General features: G+C 39.2%; 1 protein-coding gene across 1 annotated transcript; it reads right to left on the bottom strand.

Moving 5' to 3' along the window:
- Positions 1-303: 303 nt before the first annotated feature.
- LOC104164656 (biotin--protein ligase-like) lies at positions 304-9,275 on the bottom strand (the record flags this gene model as incomplete). The annotated part of the gene is made up of 5 exons (XM_009704047.1): positions 304-472; positions 983-1,196; positions 4,867-4,981; positions 8,069-8,229; positions 9,208-9,275. Coding segments are annotated over 5 exons (727 nt in total), but the record flags the coding sequence as incomplete, so codon positions are not given.
- Between the last annotated feature and the right edge of the window lie 271 nt (positions 9,276-9,546).

Genomic DNA, 9,546 nt, shown 5'->3' with positions numbered 1-9,546 from the left:
AAGAGAAAGTTCTGTTCATTGCAAGGTATTCCTTTGCAATCAAGCTCCTTTTAAAGAATAGATGCTTACAAAGAATGGTAACAGATGTGTTCTAAAGTTAATACGAAAGAATAAAGGCCTTCAGCAATGAGATCATTACCTCTCTTAACTGTTGAAATTACCTGTGTCAAAGAACAAAGATATCAGAAAACCAGAAGAAAAGAAAATCAAGCTATCAACTACCCTTCCCGCCTTTAAGCAAGTTTAGCTGCTTGGTGCCAAATACTAGCGAGCCTCCCTTTGCGCCGCGAGCTCTGAGGACTATCAATGCTTTGGGACTATGAGGTTTCTCAGCATGTCGAAAGAGTTGCCGTCTGGGTGCACAGACTCCACACCCTTGCCTTCTTCATGGACTTGAAGGAATCCGTAATCATCTATCCCGACGATCCATGCGATCGGGCCCTCCTCATCGTGGAGACGGACTTGCTTACCACTGCAAATAAAGAGAACCAGACGGTTAGGAATTAATTGGTGGACGCTGCACAAACAATTAAAAAGAGCTGAGGACTAATGTCTAGCAGAATATTTTTATTTCCCACTTCACAGGTTCTTTACAGAGAAAGATTTTCAGCAGCATTTTCTACCTGCTTTCATTTCTTTTTGTGGAATTAAGAGAGTTGGGAGTTAATCCAAACAGTCTATTTTTTTTTTTTATAAAAGACACGAGTACAGCAGCTTCATCACTAGCTAAATAAATCATTCCCAGTTCCCTCTGCTTTGAGATGATACGTGTAAAATACCTAGAAGCATTCTTTAACTCATGCTAGTCCACTGATTTTACTATGTGCTATTTTTATTCTCTCTTAAAAAATTACACCCTACTTGGGAGTATATTTTAATTAAGTCACTAGGCAATCTAGTAGAAAAAGTAGGAAAAGACAAAATATCCATGAGTTCTTCCCAGCTTTCTCAAAAGAAAGTTCGAGAAGAACATTATACTTACCTGTGTATCCAGTACTTGTAGTAAGAGGGAAGAACTCCGTTGGGCCCTTTCTCCTGAAAAATATCTATAAGCCTCTCTAGCACAGTTACGGTTCTTGCAATAAGACAGTCCGCGGTTAAAGGCTTCAGCTTTGTCCCCTCTTCCTTATTAAATTTTGTGATGAGATCATTGATGCATATGGTGGGGTTGCTGTTATTCACATTAAATCCAAAACCTGAAGAAGACAAACCAAAAAAGGACAGGATCCATAAATACAAGCGTTTTGTTACCACCAGAAAGTCCGTGCTTTATTCAACTAGTTGATAAAATTATCTCTAAGGATGTTTCCAGTAGCTGTTTCTCTTCAGTCTCTTACACCTCTAAACCTTCCTACTTGCGTAATTACGAATCTCCGTCCAGATTTGACTCATTCCTTGCCCTTAAAATGCCTCAGACTTGTAGAAGCAAATCCATTGCAGTCCTTCAAGAGCACACCCTCCGACCAGTGAGGGTTAGGGCGATGGTAAGTGGCAACTTGCACCTTGGTGACAGTAACATCAAAGGGAGAAATTCTTCTACTCCCTGGAAGTTGACAGATCATTAGCTAATTGAGAGTAAATCATTGATCATACTCTAAGATGGGAGTTTTATCTTTTGGTCTAAAATTTAGAGATCTTTCTGTTTACTACACTTAGTCGACTGCATTTTCTGAAAATCAGGCCTTTTTACTCAGCTGATAAGCCTTGTTTGGCTTGCTCTGAAAAGCCCAGAAGATTTAACTTTGCTGTGAACAACTCCAGTTTGCTTAGTCTATCTTACCACAGCATATTCTTTAGAATCCTCAAGTCTCTCGCTGAGATTTCTCCAACTAGAAAAACGTTGGCAGAATGCCTTTCTTATTTAAATATGGCTCTTGGGGCCTTTTTTGCAGCCTGCTGAAACAGGTTTCGAGGGATGTAAAGAAATATATTGTATTACCTGTTTATTTTTTTCTCCTAATAATTTGGATTTTTCTTTCCTCAGACATTTGGGACAAAGCCCCTGTCTGTCAATCAGGTTTAGAGATGATACATCTCCATCTGCAAGAAGGTCCAGAGGCACTGTTTTGTAAATTTGTTATTAGTGAAACTATTCATATATGGAAGTAATTCATATCAACTATGAGGAGAAGGATCTCTTCAGTGCAAAGGAGTTTTTGACTTTTAACTAGTCAGAGAACGCATGCAAAGAAAGCCGCAGTGATACCAGTACCAATGCATCGATCCTATGGAAATGAGGCAAAATGTATTATCAGAAAGAGACAAAGGAAAATGAACTGGAAAATATAATGTGCCACACCAACAAATCCCAATGCAGCTGTTTACGCTCAAAGAGAGAGTGGCCGTGGCCATTAAGCTGTGACTGGTACTGTCAGGGCAGAACGGGGCCGGGGAGTCCATCTGCGGGCTCCGGGCACTCAGGCTGGTGATGTACATAGATCACTACTTAGCAATCCGAAAATTGAAACAGATACAAGAGCCGTCCTAGGATGCGGAGCTCATCTGAGGCAGAAGCATCTGGGGATAAACGTGGTGGCAAAAATGTAGCCAGCTAATTTGAAAAATAGGTGCTCAGGATTTTTAGGGCATCTCTGCATTGCCCAATGTGAGAAGCGTGAAAAATAAACATTTAGCAGTGATCTTGCAGTGTGCTGATGTGGTTAATAATACATCTTCCAGTTCCAGAGCCAGCCCTGCCTTCAGCATCGGCGCACCGTCCGGACGTGCCTCAGCTGCACGCAGAGGCAGACACAGCTTTTGCAGGTCAAGCACGTTGGCCGTCCCTTGCATTCCACTTGCGTTTGGCTACCTACGTCTGTTCTGAGTCTGGCCCTTACATTAATGAAGCACATTCTTCTGCAGAACTCTTCTTCCAAAAGTCCTGCAACAATTAAGTTCTTAAAAAAAAAAAAAGAAGAAGTTTTTTTTAAAACGTGTTTAAAAGTATGAACATGAACTCCGTCGTCTGTGAGGCCTTGAGCACATGGTACAGGTGCAAAGGCAGGTTTGTCTTTCACGTTGTTCTTCTGAGGTACCTCCCAGAGCTGTGAAGTCATGTAGATGATCTTTGATTTTGATCTTTACCCTCATACGTGGGATACTCTTCACGAGTGCCGTGTAAACAGTGAGGTCTAGGTAAGGAATCTGCATGGCTGTAGAAAAGGGACGATGCACCTGGCTTACCTTTCCCCTTGTGGAAGTTTGATCCCATGGCTACTACTAATACAAGAAGTTAGGTGTCATGAGTCACCCCTACTACTCTCGGCGACACATGTCACTGAAATGATGGAAAAGGTCCTTGGACTAGTATGTGGCAAGTAAGTTTCAATCTTAGGAGCTTCCAGATGAAAGAACGCTGATGAAAATGTACATCTCTGCATATAGCTCAGGCGTAGCACCACCCAGATGACGCCTATGGACATCAGAGAGAATGCATACAGAAAGTTTCCATTTGAATGGGAATGTTTTGGTGCTTAGGGTAAGAAACACAAGGCCCAAACCAAACATGTAATGTGCAAAGAGATATCTGGTAAGCTGAACTCTTTTTGGAGCCATTTTTGCTTTTCTTGTGTTAACCAGAACAGGCTCTGGGAAAACACATGGAAGCAGTAAATGGTTGACAGGGCACAGAGAGAATTTTTAAGCGTCTCGGTGCAACTTCCATTCTGTACATGTAGATTATTTACAAAATGAGGACATGACCTAACAATTGAGCAGAAAATGTAATGGCTGGGCATGTTTCACAGAAGGAGGCGATGACTACTTCGTTTGTTTTGCTTGTTTGCACCTTAAAGTTTACAGCACCTTGACGGAACCAGTATCATGCCCATATTCTCTTAGCAAGATACTTTACTTATGTACCATGCTACATTCAAATGTAAACCAAATATTATCAACTTCTTCTTTAATCTTTTAGACTTGCTAAGGAACTTCCATTTAATTTTTTTAGACAGCAGAGAAAATTATTTTTGGAACCAGAAGCTAGAGCTCTGCTGGCAGGTTTCTAAGCACGTCTGACAGATCTGTGCTGCTGCTGGTTAGGGGAAAAATTTTCCTTAACAAATAGCAGGATGATTCTCTGACTTGAAATGATAAAAACATCTGAATACTTATTAGTGCACCTAAATGTCTTCCCCTGTTACAGCACTGGGACTTGCTGGAAAATACATGTAGATTGGCAGTGCTACCTTTTTGGAACCAGCTTTCCAGGTAGACTGTTTGTCTTCACCACCACCAAGCAGATTGTCACTCTTTGCTCCCTGACTCAGCCTTCCCAACTACTTTGCAAATTTTACTTTTAGAGAGAACTAAAGAAAGTGATTAATTAATCAAATTATTACTTCACTGCTGCCTCACTAGCAGTATTCCAGTTTCTAGAAAGGTATCAAGAGAAACAAGTCATGAATAAATTTTAAAAGGATGAAAGGAGAAATTAAAACATTACTATGTGTATGTAGCTCTTTTTCTCCTGATTTAAAAGGCATGTTCTTCATTTAACTATTTGTCAAGTTGCAAAAAAAAAAGAAGAAAATTGAAAAAAATGGATCCATTTTTCAGTATATTGTACTAGTTTTGCAATAGGTCAAGGCGGACATTTTCCCTCTCTCCTGTCATGCTCGCTCTTTGAACTCCACTACATCAGCCCAGATGCTTGCATTTACGTTTTCCTTGTCAAGCCTATGGAATTATTAAGAAGAATGAAAACATTTACTTTTGGTGCTTCCTCTTGATTTAATATTGTGCTTTATTTCCTTATGCCTGCTGTCATTATTTGTTCTTGTCCTTATCATCTGAACACTTAAAGACATTAATAACAAATTTCTTCAGAAAAAAACAGTACAGAAAAGCTTGAAAATAAACATTTACCAATCAGTATATGAAATGTTGTTTCAATAAGTGTAGAGTTTACCAGAACTCCACCAAGCTTCATAAGATCGCTGTAGTAAATATCATTTGGCCATTTTACTCGCAGATCAATATCCTAAAGAAACAAAACCATACATTTAGAAACACTTTGCTCTTTGATACCAATTATAAGAACACCGCTCATTCGCCACTCCGTATTCTGTATTTTCTGTACCTCTTTGCCGCACCGAGTGTGATACTGTCAAGTGCTCTTCACAATGAGAACCTATTTAAGTGCTCCACAAATGTTACTGAAAAAGTCATACTGACATGGTGACACGGTTTACTAAGGAGGTTGGCAGCTGTCAGAGAAAAGTGTCTATTCACTAAAAGAATAAAAAAAATTATGGCAGATAATAAAGGCTTAGAGGGACCAAAAGGGGGACTCAAGATATTAGAGATTTTCAGTCTCAAAATTGTGAGGTTTAATAGAATTAATTTTCCTTCATTCAGATTTAAAAGACCTATTCAAAAAGATGCAAACTGTGGCAGCCACTGTGGCTCACTGCTGACCACGGTCAGCGTAAGCCCACAATAACCTCAACGCTGTATTTGAGGATCCTTGCAGAAACCAGACAAGGAGACAATGACATCTTGAATTTCAGAAAGGAAATTTAGCAGACAGGAGAAATTCCAGTTCACAACTATGTAAATACTTCAGTAAAGTCCTAAATGTATTCACGCTTTCGGCAGCTACGCTCAAGCAACACCGCGGAGCTGGAAACACAAACTGTGCTGTGTGACACCGTTCCAGCGCAATAGAGAAGTTTTTGTTGAAACCACAGAACTGAACTGAACTTTGCACCGGCTACTTAAACACAAAAAGAAAGCAAATGTGCTTCCTGTAGTTTGAAAAACCTGCATATGACTGTATCCCCAGAGGCAAATTACGGGAGGTGCTCCAGGACTACAAGAGTCGCGTTCCCTCCTATTGTAGATTATGAAATCCCTTTACAGGATGTGTGAAAACTGCACCTGGGTCCAGGTCTACTTTCCTGACAGATTTAAAGGCCAGAGAGGAGTCCATTACACGTACACTGACAGGAAATACTACCTGATTTTGCTATCAAAGCATTCTAAGAGAGAGTATCGCCAATTCATATTCATTATGGAAAACGACTTGACCCTTCGCACTGGGAAAAGATTTATAGGAGACTCTTGAGACATGCAAAGTATGACACAGTTAAACAGTATTATCAGTGCTAAGAGATCTTCCGAAGAGCTATTCAGTATATCTTACTTAAGGAAAACATACACCTGTAAGACACCAGACAGTAGCTCTGCAACTGAAGTGACAGCAAGCATGGAGAACAACCAAGTCAACTGGGTAGTCTCATGACGTGAGCTACACAGCAGAGACTTTGCCACAAAATGGAGTTACAAGGCACTGCACAACTATCCGGCTGTCAAAGAAATGATGGGTGCCACAAAATATGCTGGAAATGGAGCGCGTTCTTGTCTTCACTTACTAGAGAGAGATGTCTGCTGTTCTCACAATGGGAAAGCAAAGCATTCGCTTGACGTAAGGCCCATTTGCGTTTGCAGCACTAAGATCTGACAGTAAAACTTCCAACTGAGCGGTCAGATTTTCTCCGTGAGGACCCAGAACCAAAGCCTCAGTTGCTGCCTGTTTAGCATAGTCAACATTTGTGGCAATCCTAAAAATGATGACTGGCTGATAAACTGAGACACAGGTATTTCAGATTTTTGAATGGAAATCCTGAAATGGACTTTAGGCATAGCAAACAACATTGAAGTGTGTTAAAGTATTATTAAGATTCTGACATGCACCCACAGAGGTATGGAAATTTGGAGGAGAGAACAAAACCTTATCCGTAGATTAGCCCACTGTTTGCAGCTACTGCAGTTTGCATGGGATGGATGTTCATCTGGCATAAAGCAAAGCCCTCCATTACCTAAGTCTAAAGGGGAAATTTAAGCACTGAGTTTCCAATAAATCTTTGCATTTCCTTGCTTTAACCTATTTGAGTCCAGACCCTTCACATTGGTTTCCCCCATTGTTTAGGGTCAATGTGCTATCAAAGAGATTCAGTAGTTTTGTCTTGGTCATAGCAAGCTATGTGTTGTATCTGTGCCGTGTACAGTACACGTATTATTGATACATACTATTTTTATATTTAGTACTTCAGTCACCTTTTTCCTCTTGAATGGAACAAAATAAAAAATGTCACAGTATACCAGGGTAGGCGTACAGAAGCAAAACCAGCTCCTTTCATAAATTAACTCCTTCCCCAATCAGACTCATATTTTATAGAACTAACTCTTGTCCCTTCTATTTTAAATGGTCAAATTATTCACTCTAGCCAAATATTTTATATTGCAAATTTTAGCCTGAAGCATTTTGTTTTTATAGTCAAATTATGAAGCACAGAAGTTAGAAGGTTTTAATAGAAAGGCTGACAGACCCTAAACTACAGCAAAGCTACTGGGTGCCACTATAATAAAGTTCATGTGTAAATGTGTATAAGTCATTGATTTTCTGTAATATAGGAAACATATGCTTTAGTTAACTACTTCTGTAAAATACCAAAGTTTTATAGTTAGCAAATATTAGGAAATGGTAACATTAAAAAGGAGATATATGAGGTGATGAAGAAGACTGGTTCTTCATTTTAATACTGATGACAGGACACTTGATTCCCTCTTGAGGGCAATACTCCTAAATTCTTGCTTTGGAAATCAGTTTTCAACCTTAAACAAGGGTTGGAAAAATCCTTTAAAAGGGATAAAGTGACCACTGAAACAACACCAACAAAGAAAGCAGAAAAGGATTTGTCAGCTTTATTCCCTCCTCCCTCTTCCCCAACTCCTTCAAAATCAAAACAAATTAACTCAATTATTAGACAAACAAAACCGACCTTTTCTTTACTGCTGAAGACTGAGTCTTAAGTTTCATAAGATTATGAGTGAAATGAGTGTGGTATACTTAATCAGCTCAGTAAAAGACAGTATTCGTCATATGTATACTAGATTTCTTAAAACATATAAATAATCAAGCACGTATGAAGGCTAGGTTAACCAGCATATTAGTGCTGAAGAACTATATTATGCATTCAGTCATTCTACACACAGAAGACATAGTTAAAATCTGAATTTAATGAAAATGGAAATAGGAATTTTGCGATAAATTAGAATTACATACCTCATATCCTGGTATTGATCTAACTGACTTTACCACTGCCAAGGACACCAGGTGTTGAATAAAAGGAATTCTCTGGCCCAGGTTGGAATGTAGAGGAATGGCGATATGTAAAGTGGATAGTGCACAGCCCACGGGACTCAGCCAAACATTTCCACCACGACCTGGGGAAGGAGAGGAAAAACAGGTAACTTCAACTCAAGAAAAAAATATTTATAGAAAAGATCACTTTGTTACTGTAGACAACTACAAAAGAGAAAGATTCAATAGTATCCATCCAAGAACCTACCATAAGTCCCTTAATGGAGTTTCCAAACTAATTTTGAAAGAAAATGGTTAAAGTGCAATGCCTTTTTTTTCTTTAAAAAAACAGCAGGCTGTTTAACGTGTACACTGCTACTCAGTTTCCTAGAATGTCCTAAGTGACTTGCTTCCAGGATTTTCCTGGTATCTGGTAACATACACATTTCAAAAACCTTGCTTTGTCTAAGCGAAGAAGTATTCGTGAAGATGCTCTGTGCGCGTCTAGAAATCATTCACGTTGTGAATCACCTTGACACAAGCTAGATCTGTACCGACAGCCAGGTAACCACCTTCATGTCGAGCTGTGCTCAGAAGAGCTTATTAGGCTGGGCACTGGGTTCTAATAAAATGAACGTGGCTTTTAAATCAGTGCTGGGAAAGAGACAGAACTTATATTTATCTGCAAAAGATCCTGAAAGCCCACATGACGGTTCAGGCAGGTCCTGCAGACTCAGGAAACCTCTATCTCAGAGCAAGTCAAGACCCAGTCTTGTTTCAGTTAAGCCAAAAAGGAGTTCTGATTTGGAAGTCTGACTTGTATTACACTAAATGTAGTGATGGCAGTTTCCATGACCGGGGAGACTTTTTGGCAGAAACTAGAAGACCACTAAATCATTTCTGCAAAAGCCACCAAACATCCTGAAAATGTTTACTTTGGTTTCTATTAACTTAGGTTTTGAGTTTGAATCCACAGTTCAAGCGGCAGAAGAGGACACGATTATTCTATAGATCATATTATCAAAAATACTCATAATGTATCTTGAAGGCAGCTAGGCGACATTAAAATGTCCTATTTCATATGTTTAATACACATTTATTAGCACTAGAGGGAAACTTACCTTTCCCTTGTGTTTGTCGAACAGCAATTGCTATTAAACCCATCTCCTCAGGCAACTCGAACATTAACCTGCCAATTAGGAAAAAAAAAATACAAAACCCATGCTTATCAGCTGGAACACTAAGCTACATTCATGAAAATCTAGGCTTAAATATCAGGTAATATTTTATGTTAACATTGCACTACCATTTATCCATTTTCAGTTAACATTTATTCTTGACCAAAAAGCATCAGAATATTAAAAAACTATTAACTGAAAAATGCTAATGTAAAACATTACTGTACCTATTACGCTGGAAAAAGCTCTAGCCATAGTTCATTTGAGGTGCCTTCTGATAAC

Source organism: Cariama cristata, unplaced genomic scaffold (genome assembly GCF_000690535.1).
Source record: "Cariama cristata isolate BGI_N322 unplaced genomic scaffold, ASM69053v1 scaffold22617, whole genome shotgun sequence".
Lineage (NCBI taxonomy): Eukaryota > Metazoa > Chordata > Aves > Cariamiformes > Cariamidae > Cariama > Cariama cristata.
This window is presented reverse-complemented; position numbering and strand designations above follow the sequence as displayed.